Source organism: Gallus gallus, chromosome 7, assembly GCF_016699485.2.
Source record: "Gallus gallus isolate bGalGal1 chromosome 7, bGalGal1.mat.broiler.GRCg7b, whole genome shotgun sequence".
Taxonomy (NCBI): domain Eukaryota; kingdom Metazoa; phylum Chordata; class Aves; order Galliformes; family Phasianidae; genus Gallus; species Gallus gallus.
Genome location: NC_052538.1, coordinates 30576696 through 30597340, shown reverse-complemented (window position 1 = coordinate 30597340; position 20645 = coordinate 30576696). Strand labels below are relative to the sequence as shown.

Below are 20645 nucleotides of genomic sequence, written 5' to 3'. Positions count from 1 at the left end.
AATTCTTATTAACACCAAGGAGGACATACCTGCACGTACACACAATTCCTTAAGCAGCCATCAGAAATTAAGACAACACATCAGGTGCTCCAGGCCTCTCAGCAGAGCTCTGCTATGCCACACCTGCTGCTCCAGCTCAAAAAGAGGTAGATCACTCAGAACACCACCATTCAGGTCTTATTAAAACCACCCTTAGATATGTTTTTGCCATCCCAACTAAACAGAAGGGGGGGGAAAAAAGCCTTCTCTGGGTCATGCAAGTCCCACTGAATGCTGCAGGTTTGCAGGAAAAGCCATTTCAAACACTCCCTCCAGAAATAACAGAATGAGGTTAACTCCAGCAGATATTAACAAAAGTGCAGGAAGAAAAAAAAAACTTAGTTACTTTTTTATTTAGCGGTGAGCAGAACTGTTCACAAACAAGGTTATTTCCTTCCTCAATGAGCAAAAAGACATTTAACAGCAGAAGTGAAGGGACGTGCAATGCCAGCTGCCGGCATGCAGAGTGTTACGGAACTGAGCTGTCCAAAAGCACACAGATGCACATCTCACTGTCTGCTCCTCTCCCTTCTCTTGAACAAATAAGGTTTGAGAAAATCCACTGCCTAACATACAACCTTCCACTTTCATCTTCAGTTCACTGTAACACCAAGAGAATCATAACTTAATCAAATATTTAAACAGGGAGAAGCTATAAAACCAAGGGAATAAATAGATGCACATGAATACAGTGGGGAAGACTCTTGCAGGGGAATCAGAAAGCCTATAGATAAAATGATTGCTACTGACTACATGTAGCTGGATGATACCACGTGCCCTGACTCAGGTTTGGGCTCGGCAGCACATTCATTGCTTTAGCTAGAGAAGACACAACCTTATGTACACAGAGCCACTACCACACTCCTAAAACAGTTATTAACATTTCCGAACGAGATCAGAGAGTCTTCTAGAGGAGCAGCACGAAAAAGCATTCAGCTCTGATGAAGGAGACAGCAGAACATGAGGAAGTAGAGCTCACAAGAGCCATGGGCAAGGTGTAGTACAGGCAATGATGTGCTTCCATTGGAAGACTGGGTGCAGCACTGCTCCCCATTCCAGAAAGTAACAGTAAAACCAGGGGAGGTCCAGAGCAGGGCAGCAACAATTAAGGTTTGCTTTTAAAAGAGGGCTTGTGTAGACTGAGTCATCAAACAATCAAACACAAAAATAAGGTGCCTATGCGAAATGTAGGCAGTACAAAGATAGGGGAAAAAAAGGTAATGATTATTCACCATTACTTATTATCCCTGACCTACAGGCAACGATCTTAAAATCTTACAGACACACAATAACTCAGTTACAAAAAATGAATTGTATGGAGGATTATCATTTAGTAGACCAAATACAATTAGCAAAAACAAACAAGTTTTCAACATACACCATATCAGGCTTAAGGAGAATTAAGTTTTGGACCTTGCTGTTCTGGGATGTTTGGATGCCAGAAGAACAAATTGATTCAAAAAGTAATTTGGGCAGACTGAGGGAGTTCATGAGAGCTGCTAACACTGTTATTACCCCCCCTAAGATTCCGGCACCACCTCCAGCACAGAACTGCAGCCAGAAATGGAAGGCGATGCAAGGAAGTCTCTAAGCTTGCCCTTTTCTTACAGAATGTCCCAAAAAAGCACAGGCAGTGCTGGAGACAATGCTGTGGGCTAAGTGGGGCTGTGGGGATGCTCACTGCGGCTGTTCTCACGGCCAATGCTGAGGAAAGAGGAAAGCAAGGTTTGCAGAAGGTCAGTCAGAGAAATACATTTATTCTCACGGACATCATCTTCTGGCCTTACATCAGAGAAGAAACTAAGAAGCATTTATCTGATTAATGTTTCTAAGCAATCAGCCTGTCCACCGGGACATCACCCGCTCGAAGTTGTGTCTGCATTCGTGGTGTTCATCATTATTTTTCCGCAGACCTCACCAAAAGTCAGGGGAAACTCCTGCTGACTCAGCTGCTGGATCGGAAACAGAGCTTCCACAAAAAGGAGAGCGTATACAGCTGAGGAGAGGAAAAACCATTCAAGTGTGTGAACAAGTGAGATTCCAGCTTGGGTGCTGACCTTAGTTACTAAGAAAGAGTAAAGAACAAAACAGCAATAGGTATCAGGAAGAAAAACATGAATGAAGGCAAAAAACTAAGCAAGTCCCAATCACAAGTGATGTCTTCTATAATAGCTTCATATCTAAGGATTGATGTCTAGTTGTTCCTTTTACTGTCAGCAGAGATCTATTGTAATTACTTGGCCAAAGGAACCCTGTATTTTAAAAAGATGAAATAAATCTTTTCCCAAGAAACTACATGCAGATGATAGGTACACAGCTGGTCTCTTTGGATACATCTGGCTATCCAAAGTTTAAGTCTCTTAGAAGACCATAGTAAGCCAAAGAGCACACGAAGAGCATCTCTCCAGCTGACATTCCCAGCAGGGACTCCAGTAGTAACCAGGCAGTACGTACTGCGACACTGCACCCACAAGACACAAAACTTAATCCACAGAAATCTCTCATTTCACAGTTTTGTTTTTCAACTGCCAAAGAAATGCTAAAGCAAATAAAAAGTAAAAAACAGAAAGTGGAAGGGCACGTAGACAGAACTCTAACTGGATGGTGCAGCAGTGGGAGCAGTAACCACTCAGCTTTCTGAGGGCACAGAAAGGCCTCGGCACTCGACTTGCATTAACTTCTGATGTGAGTCAGATATCCAATTATCCTCTGTGCTTTTGAGAAATCCACCCTCATCTCTGATCTTTGTATTTCCCTAAGAGTTGACATCTACTAAAATATCATTAGTTATGCAGTCAAAACAACGTAACACTTCAGAAAACTCACTGCTAGTCACAGTTAATTCCCTGTAAAATCTCTCTAAAAAAAACCTCAATAATTGGAGTCAATACATCTTCTATATATTCCAGCTTTGGTTACTTAATGAAAGAGCTTTGGCTATTGGTATTTGCTTCAGAAAGAATGAAAGAAAACTGCAACACAGAAGCAGCCTACACTTACAGGTGATCATGGCTTCATGACACAAGTTATAATTAATAGGACTAAAGGACCTGCCAACTCAAAAATGCATGCTCTGCTCTTTACAAGGGTGATGTCTGCACACTCAGAACAAGTTTGAGTGCCAAGCAAATAGAACAAAGCATTTTTACAGGAAAGGTAAGTGGCCACTGTGAAGAAAAAGTTAGAAAGGAGCAGTGACTTGTTCAAAAAGACTGCATAAGTCAACAACTGCAAAACATAACATAATAAAGAAAAAACCAAAAATGAATATAGATCCTATTACATGCCATTGTTTTCCCCACCTGCCTTCCCAAAAGGCTACATCAGAAGCTAAGTATGGTCACCATTTAGTTCTCAAACATTTTCTCCCACATTTGGCCCCTTGAAGGAAATTAATGGGCGTTTAAGAACTCCCCAGGGAGAGAAAAGGACTGCACATCTTAGAAGGAATAAAACAACTTTGCTGGAAAATACGATGTGCTGAATTTAAGTAAGCCTGACCCTTCCATAAATGCACAAAAGGACTTTAAGATTCTGGGCAGCCAATGCAATTTAATAAAAAGCTTATTACTTTTTTTGATTAACAAGCATATGTTAGAATGAACATCAGAGGTCCAACAAAACTATTAAACCACATTCATTCAGCCATTTTTCCCTGGCACTGACAGGCAGAACAAGGCAGGCTGCAGCCAGGAGGACACTTGCTGCAACAGCAGCCTTTAGCATCCTGCATTGTTACGTAGGATTTCATTGTTATTTTCCTGCCCTGAAGTCTGCTTTTCTGCAATTCCACTAAGCTCAGTGTGTGGTACATAGTCAACACAAAGTTCAGCTCCCTGCTGACTGCTCCAAATGACTGCATTTGTTGCCCAAGTCATGAGTTTGGAGAAACGGGAGGAAAACAGGAAAGTAGTACGGCAAGGACAGCGTGACAGCTGAGCTCTTGTTACTGATGCCCCTGCACATGGTGACACTGCCCAACACCCTTCTTCCTATGCTAGCAGCCCCCTGGGTGCAGTACACCCCTCATGGCCACTAACCTACGGTTTTGCCAACTTTCCTCTTTTCCCAACTTGCACGAAACTTCAGAAGGACCATGGGAAGATCCAGGCAAGACGAGATGGGAAGCAGGGCTGAGGTGAGCGTTAGAGGGACAGAGGAGAGAAAAGAGTGCAGCTCTTTGAAATCCTGATGTTTCTGTAACATTAAACACAGGGAAGCCCAGGTACCACCTGCCACCATTACTTAGCAGTGCCCTTCCAAGGGGCTGGGACAGCCTTACGGGAGAGAGCTCTCCTGGAAAAGAGCTTCCTAGAGAAGTATGTATGACAAAGACAGCAGAGCCCAATCTGGATGGAGAGAAGTTAACTAGCACAAGATATTCCCTGGAAGGCAGATGTATTTATTCATTCGACGGCCTTTCCAAGTTATGTTAAATTTATGAGCTTTTACGTTATATTTTCAGCTTTCAGCTCAGGAAACCACAGTCATGACACAGAAGGAAAAATCCCATAAAGTCAAAAAAAAAAAAAAAAAAAAGCATAAGAGATTCAGCTGCCTCCTCCTAATTCCTTTCTTCTTTCCAGGATAAGTCTCTGACCCAGGTGCACTGGCAGTGGAGGCTGAGAACAAACCCCCCCCCCCCCCCCCCCCCCCAAGGAGCCTCTTCTGGAGCTGCACCCTCTGTCCCGCACGCACTGCTGCCTCTGTAAGTGCTTGCACCAACTCTGCACCAAAACTGCCCCAGCTCTGCTGGATCCATGCCCAGGAGCACACGACAGCAAACACTCCAAGTTAGTCATTTTCATCTGCAAAGTCTAAACTTCATCATCACTGCCACAGTTTTATTGTGAGCAGCTGTGATACTTGGAGTGACTTCATAAGCCTATAGCCAAAGCCATGCAAGTTTTAAGAAAGTCTATTTCTCGGTGTTTCTTTTTACACACCGAGAGTACCTTATATAGGGAATATATATTTCTATTAGTTTTGAGGAGGAAAAAACAGAGTCTCAATGCATAATTTTAATGCCACAAAGCAAATGGGCAAGAATAGTTATTTCAGAGAGCTCTTCAGAAGCTTCATTTCTGCTCTTGGAAGAAATGGGGTTGGTGACCCTGAAACTCAGAACAGGAGTTTTTCTAGTTAGTTTTTCTGGCTTATTTTTGCTTGACTTCTCCCCAGGTGAGGCACATTGCCTCCTGGTGCTGTGTGCAGGCTTGGCTTTGCCAAAGGATGCTCACCATGGTGCCCAGCACAGCAAACTGCAGCAGGACTGCAAGCACCCACATGCTCTGTCCAATGTTACCATGAAGCAACAGTTTAGAGCACATCTGAGTGAGTTTAGCTCTTAGGGCATCATCCAGCACCACAGCCCATCGCTGCAAGACGAGCAATCCTCCAGGTTGGCAGAGCAGACAGAGCCCTCACCTTTCCCAGACATTCCAGTTAAACAGCTTCCACACCTTAAATAATGCACAAGAGCTGCTCAGATGGGAGCTTCAGCTGTGGAAACAGATGATGCTGAAACAAGATCTGCTCCAATCTGTTCGCTTAGCACTGCTCAGAAAAGCAGGGAAGGTGAGCAGGTCGCCCAGTGGGTCACAGCCCTTGGCTGCAGGGGACTTCCAGCCCCAAACAGCTGTTTGCTGCTGTTCACAGCATTCAGCACACGTCACTGGTGCAACACACAGGCTTCAGATAATCAGCTTTTGCTCTAAAAGCAAGCAAAAGACTTCCCAAATGACAGCACACCCCCTGCAGATGACAACACAGCCCATTACTGCACATGCTGTCAAATATTTGAGGAAGAAATAGTAGCATGCTCTTAAAATAGGGTCAAATATTTACCAATCAGTTACAGCATTTCTGCAGGAGTAGAGAGGTGAGCAGGAGCCCAACTTTAAGCGCATTGAGAAGAGACTCTGGGCTCAGAGCAGCATTAGTGCTGCTCAGCTCCCCCAGAAGGGTCTGGGAGAAGTGCATTAATCAGCCCCAACTCAGCTTACTTCCATATTCCAGACTACAAAGCTTTCTAAAAGCAGATCCACAGACAGACCATCGCTGGGCTGGGATGCGCAGCAGAGAGCAGGGCAGATGGCGAGGGGTGGCAGCAGCCACGCTGCTCTGATTCAATCCATCATGGTGCTGTCAGGGCCCTGCCACGTGCCTTTCACTTACTCACTCATTTGGTTCATGCAAGGCATCCAGAAAAAGCCCACTGAACAAGATGGACAGCCCATATTTACTACTCGACCCTGCCAGCATTCCTGGTTTTTAAACAAGCATGGAGAAATAAATCTGCTCTTGGCTGAGAGCACTTCTGCCTGGTTTCCTATTCTAACTGGGCAGCCACCAGAACTTTTCAAACAAACAAAAAAAAAAAGAAATGGTATTTAATGAAAACAAACAGATGCATAACTGCCGAATGCCACCACAAGGCTACTGACGTGTGTCATCACCAAGCTTTAATAGCGGAGCTAAAAACAAATTGAGAGTTATGGCAGGAAGTGCTACAGAAGCTGCCACAAGCACATTCCCCTGAGCAGACAGGAGTTTTTGCCCGCAGAGAAACTAGTGCCTATGAGATGGCTGCATGCAAACAGCCCCATGTGCCGCCCGCATGGGCTCATGCTCCCCTGCCACCCTGCAGGGATACAGCACTCCTCTTATAAATCTGCAGCAGGATTCATCACCTCTCAGAGGGATGATTCAGCAGAAAACCCTTAAAAATATATATTTCTGTTCTTAAGCACATCAGCTATCAGAATCAACTCACACAGTGGGGAATGCATCGCTTCCCTGGGGCAGACGCAGCCCCTCCTGGCAGCAGCTCGGTGCTACATCGAGGAACTCAATTCTCATGGGCTCCTTCTGGCCATTTCAGCAGGAAGCGCTGAAGATCAGTTTCAGTAGGAGAAGCTTTTCATGGCAAAAAGAATGTGAAAAACTTAGAGCACACCCAGTAGCACGAGCAGTACAGTCACAGACCTGCAGAGCACAGCAAGAGGCAGCTCCTCGAGTTGACATCGAGACACTGCAGCACAGCAAAAGAAGGGCAACAAAGCTGAGAAGGGTCTGGAGCAGAAATCTTATGGGCAGTGGCTGAGGAAACTGGGATTCTTAGATTCTTATCATGTGAGGCAGCTTCTCCAGAGATAACTCCACTTACAGCAGGTGCTGCTCATGCAAACAAAAAGGAAAACAAAGGAGAAGAATTTGGAAAACTACAGCAGGGATGTAGGATAGATCACAGACACGAGATCCTTTCACCCAGCCACATTCATGCTTCAAAATACCCACATCAACATTATTACGACTCCTCTTTCTAAGAATAAAGCTGAATAAAATGATCAATGTGTTTTCCCTCTACTTTCCATAGAAAAGAAAAGCAAAGAGCCTGTCTAAACTTTCCTTCCTTCCTTAATGAAACCCGTATTGATTTTTCATCCTTGTGAATCATTGCCTTGGAGCAATTTCTTCTAGCTGCAGGCTCTCACATTTAATATGTATGTATGCTTAAGGAAAAATTTATCAATAGGGTCTCCAGATAGAAGCTAAAAGGGTTTTTATGAGAAAGTTATGAAATCTTACATGCAGCATTTACCAGTATCATTTAAGGAAAAAAAGCAAGTCTTTTCATGACATGAACAGCCCCCAGTCCCACGTAACGCCGTGTCACCTCAGTGCAGCTGTCAGTGCTTCAGGACAGCAGGTGTCAGATGGAATATGCTTTTGTTGATAAAAGAGTAAAACCACAAAACACCACCACAGTAAGAATTCATTCAGATACCCGGGCTTTCCACATGTTACTCACTACCCTAAGCAAGCAGACCAGAGCGCACACGCGTATGTCCACATGACACCAAACCCATTATGAGCCCACAAAACCAGGCCAGGATTAGAAACAGTCCATCAGCAACAAACGGACAGCTTTAGTTGTATCAATACCAAAGACAAGAAGAAACAAATCCCCATTAACTTATTCTTGAGCAATAGCATGTTATTTTATAGTTATACTCCTAACTTACACTTAGTCATAATCTCCCAGTTGCTTCCACCTCTGCTTACACAGGAGAAAACTAAACACGATGGACCTTTTAATTGCCATTCATGGGAAATAGGCTAATTTTACTAGGCAGTGAAGGAATTTATGGGCCAGTGGGGAGCACACAGGATGCAGTAATTCAACTAACAGTAAAGCAAGTCTGTATCTGAGAAACGGAGATATGCTTTTACTTAAGAGTCTGCATTCCACGTCGTGATTAATACTGACTAAATGGCACCATCCGCATTTGGAAAGGGTTAGTTAAAATTGGCCCCAGAAGACCTAGAAACAAAGGATCTTACCCAAAACATCCAGGCTTTTGCCTGGGGAAAAAAAGAGAAGAAGTCCCTATAAAATATACACTTTTAAAGGTAAAACTGAATCAAGCCTCTCATTTTATCAACCACTCACCCGGGGTCCTCCTGCTCCTTGAGAGGTGAAGCAGAAAGAAAGCTTGATGGTAATTTTCCCTTTTCAGTTTTCTCTCGTGTTTTCGTTCAAGTCACTTATTAATGTAATACCGACTTTAACTCATTATCTGAATGGGTCCTCACCCATTTCTCAAATGTCTTAAGGAATTAATTAGGTAGTGTTAACTAACTCATATCAATTAACATCCACTGGCAATGGTATTTACTAGACATCAGCAGTGCACAGCACGTGTGGCTGAGACCAAAGCAGTGGAAGAGAGAAACCCTCCCTGGCCATGGGGATCGGCGTGGGGAGGAAAGGCTCGTGTGCTGAAGTGTGAGCAAGGCTAGGGAATTTTGGTGAGATTACAAGAACAGTTATAAAATCCTACATGATGCAAACATGGAAAGATTGCTTAGTTGCAAGATAACTGAGTAATGTAACCTTTCAAAGCAACAACAAAAAGCAATTACACCATGCCTGGAAATGAAAATGATCGATTATTATTACTAATATTGGAACTGAAGTTGACTGCAATGCTTTTCATGTAATTGCTTTACTGAATGCTGCATTAGCTTTATTTGGAAATATATTCAGAACGCTGCAAGTTCACAATTTCATCAGTTCCTGATGCACTAAGACACACAAACACATAGTTCTGATATATTTATCCCAAAGATACCACACTAAACAGCATATCCTAAGGTTAGCTCCTGACCTTTCAGTTAAGGTCTATGAGGAATCTCCTGCCTGCAGAATAATGGAGTAGATTTGAGTACCAGCGACTTCACATCCTCTGCACCTGCTCACCACTTTATTCCATAAACTTGTATCAAAATGCCTTAAATCTGATTTGGGGCCCTGTGCGCTGTGATAATTAAATCATTCTGAGCACTCTGGAAGCTGACTTATCTATTTAAAAGGAGAAGAAAAAAAAATCAATCAAGGACAAGTAAATTACAGTGAAAAAGAGTAACTACTTTTAAAAAAAATCCAAGTTCATAAAAATTTTAAAATATCTGAAGGCAAAGAAGGAATTTCCTTGTTCTTTTTTCACTTATGCTTATACTCTCAAAACAGTCCTCAATATCTAAATGAAAGTCACAGAATTACATTTTTCCACCTGCTTTTAGCCTCTCTGATCTGTTATCCCCTGGTGTCACTCACCCACACGCTCTGCTTTTCGAAGAGAAACCCAGCAAAGGTCAGCAGTCAATTAGCCATCCATCCCCAAGAAGAGAATGAAATCTGTGGGCAGCCTCAACTCCCATAACTAAACCAAGTAGCATGCTGCAAAGCTCGTAACAAAAAGCATGGAACAGTTTACAGCGTTATGAACGCATATACGACGTCACCTTTAAAGCCTAAGCATGAGAAATACCACAGAAGGTGTGTAATACCAAGCTTTATCACCAATTGCACGCGTATATTGACTTAACCACGACATGCTCACTTATCTACACAAAGCAAAAATTGGTTTTAAGTAAGGTACTTTGCAAGACCCTCAGGGCACAGCAACATTGCTGTCATCATTTACGTCAACTTCCCTGTCTCTCATTTCATTCTCCCTCAGTCTTTTCAAAACACTGCAGCTAAGTTCCTATTTCTGCTACTACGAGGGTGTCCTTGCCTATATGGCAACTCAACTATACAGACAGAAAAACTAACGTATAAACATACAGACGCGTATGCACTAGCACATAAGCAGTATACTTAACACATGCCCTATCGCTCTCACTTCAGAGCCAGGTATACAAGGATATACTTAGCCTTTAGTACTGGATTAGCTGAACTGAAAATATTGGAAGCTCATGTACAGATTTCTTTGCTTCTATATGTAGTACCTCTGCTGCAAATCTTGGTAAGATTTTCTATAGCTGGAAATAAGTGCTTGTTTTGCTTAAAAGCAGCTGGGTGATACAAAGCAGTTTAACTAATGGGTCAAAGGCTCTTAAAGATGTACAGCATTTATTTTTGTCTTCTGAAGCTTCAAACCTGTGAAGTTTATGGTTATAAATGTCACACCATGGAAAAGCAAAACATGTTTCACACATTGGAGGATATTTTTAAACTATTGATATTTGAAGGTCTTTGGGTCTCAGGGGTGACGGAATAAACCCCAAAGAACACAAATCAGTGAAAAAGTTCAAATGATAGAGCAAGAAGAATCAGATCTGCTCTAGCCCTGTATTTAATCACATGGCTAGCACCATCAGCTATACTTTATACTTGTATTGATCTACTCTGTAGGTCAACAAAGACCCAATAAAGACTTACTGAACTATCTACTTGACAAGCCAAATTATTTTATTATTATTTCTTTAAGTACGTTGAACACTTGATACAAGTCAGCATTCTTCAGTAAGTCATAAGCTGTGGACTATTAATGCACGTATTAACATCATGCAAATAACGTACAGGAAGACTGTTAAACTTGCTGTCGGTTCTGCAAGGGAATCTGACTTGTTTTGTTACCACTTAGTTCTGCCCAGGGGATAAGCACCCCACTGCACGTGTTGGCTGACCCCAGCCCCTTCCCAAGGCCTCACGCTGGAACTTCTACAGCACTGCCTCATAGGCACAAAAAGCTTTGAACACGAGATTCTGCAGAACGCAGCAAGAAAAGAAACGTACATCAGCGAGTGGGCAAAAGCAAGCAGCAAATACACCAGCTAGATAAATAATGTGGTTTGGCTGGTCCTTTCCTCAGGAGCAGCTGGCTACCATGCCGTGCGAGCAGCAGCGACGCAGGCCCAGCATTGGAGGCGTTCGCCCACTCCTCTTTGAACATATGCCCTTTCAAGTGAAATTAATCAATCTCTTTATCACTCCTGCAGCATCTGGAGCCATAATCATTACCCAACTGCTGAGAAAGAAATGAAACCACTAATCGCACGGGGAGCAGGGTTTGGTGTTCAGAGCAGGAAAGTTTTTAAGTCCTAATTTGAAAAGCAATTTTTCATGGTTAGCCTTCCAGGACACACCACACACCAACATCTGCAACTGTCCACTACATATCCTCCAGCACACAGAGCCAATATATTTACAACTGCTATAATGAGGTTTTCACATACTTTTCCACATTTAGCTGCATAACCTTAAATCACTGTTCTTCTCAGAATTGACACAGATGCGGTTAACAACAAAATCCAAAAGGTTTATAGAAGGAAGCATAGAAGCCTACAGAACAGGGGACACCAGGCAGCACAGGAAGGGCCAGACTTTGCCTCTGGACTCGCACAACCCGCTCCAAATGACCCCAGCAGGAATCTTCTGTGCAAACTGAACCAAATATATCCCAGATTCCATTAAGCAAGAACTTCAATCTAACTATCAACCAGCTGAGGGTGATTTGAATAAGCCACGTGAATGCTGCATCAACGATCTGGATTACAGCGAAACGTCTCTCACTCCTAACTTTCCCACTTAGCGTTCCTGACTTGCACTTCCTGCATTTTTAATGAAAAGAAATTAGAAGACAACATTGATGACTGCAGGACTATTACCATATGTATCAGAGTAAAAAAATAAGATAAAAAAAAAAATCAAGAGAATCACAGGTATGAATGGGCAGACAACCCAAAACTTGTGCCCCTACAAATAGCCAGCTGTATCACCTGCTTAGCAGAGACCTTAGGGTTTCCTAATACAACTTCAGTTAAGTTCACCCACTATATACTGAATTAGCCCAGTTAAGTGGCTAAGTAAAACTCTTACTGCAACTTACAAATACTTAAATCTTTTATTTTAAAGATGAGCACACCATGGGGGCTCTGAACCCTGGCAAAAGAATAACTAAGCTTAGTGCCCCATTGAAACGGGCTGAAAATGTGAGCATCCATTTTTAATATTCGGCCTATATGTAATAACAAATCTTTCCAACAGCTGCATTCAATTAAAAAAATATTAACCCGAAGGAAAAAGTACAAAAACATCTCCATCTGTTTTTCTTGCCACTCACTGTGCTGCTTTTGTGAGTGAAATACATACAACAATACGGTCCAACAAAGTTGAATGAAAAATACTACAATTCCGATAATAAGCTATCCTTTTGCTTCTAAATGAACAATTTAAAAGGAACCACTTTTGCAGATTTTCCCCTGTGACCCACAGCTCTGTTCCCATAGTAACTACTGAGGAAAGAAAGGGATAAGACGCCTAACTTATACTTTTCCCAATACCAACAAAAAACAGGAAAAAAGCACCTTATTCTCAAAAACTATTATTCTCAGGAAGGGAAGAGGGACATTAAAAGATTAGTGTGAATCTCCTGTGTAATCTAGTTTAAACCACCACCTACTGCACGTTTGATTTTGGTTAGACAAAGACATTTGTTAAAGCATGTAGTTTTCACATTAAAAAACTAGTGAAGTATGAGGGCTGCTCCAAAAGTAATGCCTTCTGCTTTATGACGATAGCCCACAACACCAGAGGCAGATGATGGTGGTATGGCAGTAGAGGCTGAACCTCTCCACCAATATTCTGTGACATTTTGTTGCCGTGTGACAGATGGCAGCAGAGGGGCAATGACAGAATGGTGTCTGACATAGAAACGTATATGGACCAAAGGTGTACCATTGAATTCTTCCCTGCAGAAAAAAATGGCACCCATTGACATTCACTGACACTTGCTGAACGTTGATGGAGACCAAACAGAGGATGTGAGCACAGTGAGGGATGGGTGACATTTCAGCAGTGGCAGAAGTGTGAAGGACAAGTCATGTTCCAAAGGGCCATGCATAGCTGTCACATCACACAATGAAGAGTGCCTCCATCAGCTCATCTACACAAATCATTGGATTATGACCATGGAACCACGCACGGAGCTGAATATCAGCTTCAATGCATTCAAAACAACAGTGGCAATACTGGAATACTGCAGTGTTTGCACCAGGTAGGCCACACAGCAACAGAAAGAACACTGTATATAAGTTTGTCAGGGCCTACTGAACCAGTGTAGGGCTGAAAGTGCCCGTTTCCTGGATCACAACATTACTGGTGACAAGATGTGGTGCCAGCACTACAAGCTGGACACTAAACAGCAGTCCATAGAGTGGTGATATATGAATTCCCCACGGAATAAAGATTTCAGACAGCTCTCAGAGGATGAAGTGATGTGCACCGCCTTTCTACAAGAAAAGAGTGATTCTTCTGGATTTCCTGGACTCCAGACCAGGAAACTCTGACTGCAACATCATGATGCTGACTAAGCTGAAGGTTTGAACACATGGAGTTGGGTCAGCAAAGAAGACAACCTTTCTCTTACAACATGATAACACCAGGCCCCAAGCCAGTCTGAAGGCCACGGAGCACACTGCCAGTCTTGGCTGGACTACCCTACCACTTCCATCTATTCAGGTCAATGAAGGATGGACAGCATGGACAACATTTTCCCAGAACGGATACGTATGGCAAGCCTGACAATCAGAAAGTTACCAGACATGCTGTAAAAGCTTAAATTTGAACCCAGCAAGCACAGCCGTCCATCCGGGTGACGGCACAGTGCTCATCTCATGGAGCAGTTATCACACTGCAGATTTTCTCCAACACTGTGAAGTGTTAAAATTAACAGATGTTTCGGTTTCAGTTTAATTCCTCCCTACCTCAACTTCTTAATTTGACTGACACTTCACACTTCCCATATTGCTTGCAATGCGCATTTTTCTAGAATTACAGAAGTGAGAGACTCTTCTGCTAAGCAGTGCCACCAGGAACACTTGGCTGGTGGCTGACTCCCTACAGATGGGCTTCTAACGTGGGAGATCATTTGTAGGAGAGATCCAGCTCTTCTCAGGGACTCTGTCCAGTTCTCTGGCAAACATATCAGTATTTACTGCCTGAAGACACTAGGTCTGCAACAGTTCTGAAATGTGTCATCCACATAAATATTTATACCATCATTGCAAAGTTTACAGAGGAAGGCAATGAGATGCATCTCCATAGCCCCAAGACTGGATGGATTCAGCTGCTGAAGAAATGCCAGGTGACAAAACCATTGAAATCAGGGTGAGGGGACATAGCAGAACGCTATGCAATGAAATTTAGCTGTGCATGGAAGAGATAAGTAAAAATACAAGTAAGAAAAAGAATAACGAGGACATAAATCTAAATGTTTAGCAGTATGAAAATACTACATCTCTTTTTAAGGAAATACACCATTAGTTTTGAGGCCATCCTTAAAGCCTCTGAAATATCAGTGACAGAAATCAGCCAGAATATTACATTTTGCTGTAAGCAAAATTTTGCAAAACAACTTTGTTTACAAAGTTTCAACTGTGATCGACTTTAGAACATTTTGCACTTCTAATTAGAATTGCAATAGGTCAATGGGTGAAGTCTCAACTGAGATTTGATATAATTCTAAACAAAACGTTTAGAAAAGATTAGTTTGACAAACCAGCTCAAAGAGGATATGACTAATAGCAGGAGTCCAGAATGGCTTGGTATCTTTAATTTGCAAATACATTAGGAGCAACTATTGTAAGAAGGGTTATTTAAATTATAATCTGTCTCAAGTACAAAGGTACAAACTGATCATGAATAAAGTTAAGGGTAAAATTAATAAAGCATATGATTTCAGGGCAATTTTTCAATTACCCGATTTATGGCAACAAGCTGACTAGTTTTAGAATTGAACCTGATATAATAATTGCTGCTGTTGAGATGACATGATTGTAATCTACAACCAAGGAGGACTGCTGCTGCCTTAGAACTGCAGATAGCCAAGAACTTCAGAATCTTTCAAGATTTGGTTAAACTGCAACTAAATTTCCAATTCTTCCACTGGAGAAAAAAAATGCCATTTATTGCAGTGCTATCTTTTAATCTCTTTAAGACCCACTCTCCTTTGAAGATGTGGACTCCCTTTAACATCTTGCGCATGTAGGTAAAAGTTTGTCTTTTAACATGCAAGGTCAAAGGCACTTCCAAACCAGCACTTGGCATTCTTGAAATTAAGATCTTGAGAAAGGGTATTTTATGACAGCATTATCTGAGAACAGAGAACAAAAGATCCTTTTCATCTCAGTCCTAAGTGGCTCACCCACCTCCACCGAGTTCAAAGGTTCCTCCACATTAGAAGATCGTTCTCTGAAAAGTTCATTTCATATCTTTCCCATTAAGGATTGCTTCAGAAGAAAGTCTGATGATCAAAACCCATTTGCTAGCCCTATTTTTAGAAGCACTTTCAGATATAGGTAATAACTCTCAACTGAAGAAAGTCTTTTGCGCTCACCTGGGGCAATACAGCATGCAGCTCCCTGCACCTATCTCCCAGAAGCCCACAAACACCAAAAGATTAATGGTTTCCTCCTCAGGTGAAATCTCGCTGCTATGATCAGTACAAACTCATTTCCCAGTCTGATGTCTCACTCTCAGTGGTCTCCCATTCATAACAGGGAGCATGTCCCTGCTGGGCTAAATCCCCATTGGGATTCATTCTACAGCAATAATTATTCATGGGGAAGTCAATGGGACATTTCTGGTTTCTAACAGTCCTCTTCCACCTTCCATAGCACACAGAGTATTATTTTCATTTTTACCTTAATTAGAAAACTTTTTCCCTAAAAATCTAAACATTATCATCCAGTGGAAGCATTTCTATTAGTATTTCAGGGGAAGCAACGCATATACCATAATTGATGTGTAAGCTTATGGAGGAACTGAAGACACTCGTAGCGATAGCGAGTCTGCACGCTGCCAACATGTGCTGCAGGCATCTCTGGTAACAGCATTTAGAAAGTCACATGTATGTCCATATTCCATCCAAAGTTTTAAAAGCTTCAGTGGTCTCCATCAGGACAAACACATCTACGTGACATCAATTCCAGACCTTTTAGGATCAATTCAAGAGTTGAATAAAACTAACATCGTGAAATATGCTAATGGCTAATTTGGCATCTCGTTAAACAATATTAATTTACAAGGATTTAAATCCAATTAAATTTTCTCAAGATTATATCACTAAAACTGCTTTGTTAGTTAACAAGCGTCAGAAAATTATTCACTATTTAAGGTAGTTGAATAATTTAACTGGTATAACCAAGGCTGACGGTCACAAAATCAGTATTTGACAAGAAATGTCCTGAAACCAAAAGACACGGAGTAGAGATATTTAGATATATTATTACATCATCTCTAGAAACCGAAAGCTGAAAATAAACAGTTTCAAGACAGGTCACAAAGAAGGAAAATGCGCACTAACACATCCTGAAACTTTAAGATATACTGAGCCTGAGCTTTTGGTTTTGCTTTTTGTACGTGCAACAGTTTCAATACAATTGCTTTCACCTATACCAAGACCATCAATCCCAGCATGAAAATGTATAAGTCTTCATTCAAGACAGCCAAGGACTTAGGTAAAAAAAAAAAAAAAGGATTGGTTTATAAAACTTCAGCACTAATTCAACAACTTTTTCTTTCCTTTTCTTCTTTCAACATAGTACATAGAAACTCATATTCCTGAGTGAACCCTTCCAGTAACATGGTCTCTACAACTTGTAGAATAACTTCCCATCCTTGCAAAAGACAAGTCAAGATTTGAAAACGAAACAGTTCATCTCTTTTCCCTTTAGGGACTGCTCATTAGAACCTTTCATTAAAAAGAGACAGCACCTGCAGGTTTGCTTGCTATCAGAAAGAATCTGCTCAGTTTTGACATTAAAATTACTCAGTTATAGGTGCACTGTGCTGTGCTTTTATTTTACTCCATTTTTTTAAACATTGGGCACACAAGCCCTCAAACTAGAGCATTGTTTTTTTCTATTACATGCACCACAGACCTCATTAGGCCAAGAACTTGATTGTCTAAATCACAGGGTTTTTCGTTTGTGGTATCCTGCTGTAACAGGCTTTGTTAACCTCTCTGACTCTGGATCCAATCCATTAAAGGTACTCTCTTAATCTTCCCAAAACACTTCCTTGCAAACTTTTGAAAGAAAAATAGATCTTTATGATTAATTCTACCCGGAGGGGGGGGGGGAGGTACAAAAGCACCATAGTAGATGTACATAATATAAACGTGTGTTTTCATTCTGAAGACATCACACACAAAGGAGTTTTCTACCTCTAACCATTCACAATGACAGTATTGCCAAATACCGACAGGATTTAAGCCTTATAAATTTACTTTGAAGATCTCCAATATTTCTGCTTCCCTGTGGGACTGCAATAACCAACACAGCTTTCTTCTACTCCGGAACATTTACCACGAGCTCAGCATTGGATGAGCACTCATCACAGGCTTTCAGAGCACACTGTCCATGCAAACTTGTGCCACTGCCTGTTGGCACTTCTAACTACTGCTGCTTCAGTCTTTGAAGCACCAATAACACTTTACTGTCAGCTGTAACCATCAGCTCAAATTAAGTTTTTATGACTCGCAGTGCACACCTCTAAATGCTGATGGTACAACACACTTCAGAAGTGAAGTAAAACTGCACTGAAGAGTCTAACGTGTCTCGTGAAAACAACTTGAGCTTTCAAATGTTGTTCAGAAATCAAGTATACAATACAGAATTAGAGGAAAAGGGTTTATATTGTTGGTTATTTCCTCTTCATTTTACAAGCAAGACCATGGAAAAAGTTATTCAAAAATATAGAATCACATTGTACTCAACCAGTATTCAATCGGAGGCCAGGAAAGCTTGCTTTGATCCAATCAGAAGCACAGGAACTATCCTAGAATAATCACTTGATTATTAAGTTAATTCAACCTCTTCGCTTATATAGAACGTCAATTTAAAACAAACAATTAAAAATATCTCTCCAAAACAGAGGGGAAAATTACTTTTCCCATCAAGTTTAACCCCTCTGTTGCTCAGTCATAAAAGGCCAAATCTTAAAAGCATTGTGGGCACTGAAGCCCCTGACTCAGTTGTGTATCTCTAATGGATATTTTCTTTGACTAAATATTTCTTGACTTCACCAATGTTTTCATTTCACTGAACATTCTTTGTTGCTTTGTCATGCTACAAAACACTGTGTCATGCTTAGTTTTTATGCATTGGTATCTTACCATCTCTTATTTGCCTTCACCCTGTCACCTAATCACAAATATCAGTGTATACACAAAGCTTTCCAAAGGTCTCACACGTGCCAATTCTTACTGACCTAAAACAGCATAGAGGAAGGAGCACTTCATTCTCAAACTCAGGAAGTATCCAGTAGATAAACCAACACATCTCATTCCTACCTGTTTTCCAGACAAACTGGTGACCCCTCCTGGCTTCCAGATCAGCTGCTTGCAACATCAAGAAAACAAAAAAAATGAAAGACTTCCCCAGGCTCTGCCATGTCCAACGAGGAGAAACCCAGTTCTGTTGCAGAAGCATAATTCAGATAATTCAGTCTCTTGTCTTCTTCAGTCCTAAAATTAACAAATTGGGGAAAAAAGAAAGTTGCTAAAAGTTCTTAAGAATTTAAGCAATCTGCCACTGCAAATAAATGGCAAGGACTCTGGTAACAGTCTGACACTACATGTCCTATGTTTTAAGGTCACTGACAACTGAAACACCAGACCTGAAATTGGTTTAGATTCACATCACGTATTAACACAAGGGACACAAAAGTAACACGCAAAACACAGCAGGAAAGGCAGGGAAGAGAGACATTGCTTATCACTATCTGATGGAGCAGCCTGGAAGAGAAAATTGACATGACTGAGGCATTTCCCCACAATTTGGGCCTTGCATTTGTGACCCTGATCTCTGAGCTCCAGAGCAACATCCAAATACTCTGGAGGTCTCTCTGATGAAGCTCTTCATCGCTTCAGGTGAACAGAAGAGCCACACTGAGACTGGGACAGGAATGGACCAAATGCTGTAGCTGCAGCAATTTCACACTGCATAATTCATTAAAATAATCACTGTACAACATCAGAAGCAAGGAATAATGTCTCTAGCAGGGTCTCTCATACAAAGCAGGAGCCTGACTTCTAAATGCCTGCCTCGGTGACAATCCAATTTGCTTACAAATACTGGAAAAGCTCTAAAGCATGAGAGAATAGGAAAGGCACACAGATCCCACAGCTTCTGGTTCAACATTCAGCATTTCTCTCACACTAGGCACTTACTTAGGTAGATATTTTGTTTTGCACGACTTTGGAGGTATTCTGGATTAATCCACTTCCAATTGGGAATAGTTCTGACACCCGCAAAAAATGCTGGCACATGGTACACACCACATGAAACCAGACCAAATTTCTGGCATAAGTTTACACCCAGTTTTTCCTTATGTAACACTTTTTTGTGTTTATATCATGTTTAAATCCTTAATATATTTTTACTTGTAATTGATTTATTCTACTTTTACAGGTAAAAATGTCACATCTATATTGAAGGAAGCAGAGAGATAACACCTGTCTTCAAGATTGGTCTTCACTACCATAATCTTGGTGATTTTCATTAAAATTATCGGTTATTAGAAGTTTAGTCCAGAAAATTCCATTACGTTTCTAACCTTTTGAAAAGCAACATTGTCATAATGCATAATACACAGCATTGTTCTTGATAAGAAACCGAAGATAAACTCAAAAATAGTACATTCTGAATAGACTGCCATTTCAAGCTGCATTTAAATTACTTTGAAACACTTTCTATCACGATAAATTCATGCAATTAAATATAATCAGATATTGACTAACTACAGGAGAGGATACAACGTTCTGTTATCTGGTTTAGTTCATTCTTACATTTCAGACAAGCAGCAAACAATAAGGCCATCAGCCTGACCAAATACAAGAACTCAGGCAACATTACCAGGCTTATTGCTTTTCTAATGTCTTCTACGTTAACTCAGCATTTCACGTTGGATTCAGAACACAACCCACACATGAGTCCCAACACAGACCACAAGTGGCCGCATGCAAAGCCCAAGATGAAGACCAGAAACCCTGAGAATCCTTCAGAACTGAGATGCAGAAAGCCCATTCCTCAATGACATGACATTACCCTGGTGTGAATACAGCAGACAAGCCCTAGAAAGAGAGAGGGGCCCTCACATATCCTACAGTTAATTCTTTTGCTCATCCAGATAGGTGCTCACCTCACACAGAAGAGCTGAGGAGGAGCAGCTCCTCCAGTGCCGTCAGCATTGCAGTCACCATGTACGGCGCTCAGAACACAGCCACCGACCTTCTGTCAAGGGAAAGACA

The 20645-nt window shown here is 41.5% G+C and overlaps 1 protein-coding gene across 13 annotated transcripts in view; it reads right to left on the bottom strand.

Annotated features, from left to right (window-relative positions):
• The window catches only part of THSD7B (thrombospondin type 1 domain containing 7B), a 481009-nt gene that overhangs the window by 222262 nt on the left and 238102 nt on the right, over positions 1-20645 (bottom strand). For all 13 annotated transcript variants that reach the window (XM_046944128.1, XM_046944125.1, XM_046944127.1 and 10 more), the window contains 2 exons: positions 20537-20628; positions 18687-18860 (listed from right to left, as the gene is read on the bottom strand). In XM_046944128.1, the coding sequence (XP_046800084.1) occupies positions 18687-18825 (139 nt within the window). In that variant the 5' untranslated portion in view covers positions 18826-18860; positions 20537-20628. The remainder of the gene's footprint in view (positions 1-18686; positions 18861-20536; positions 20629-20645) is intronic.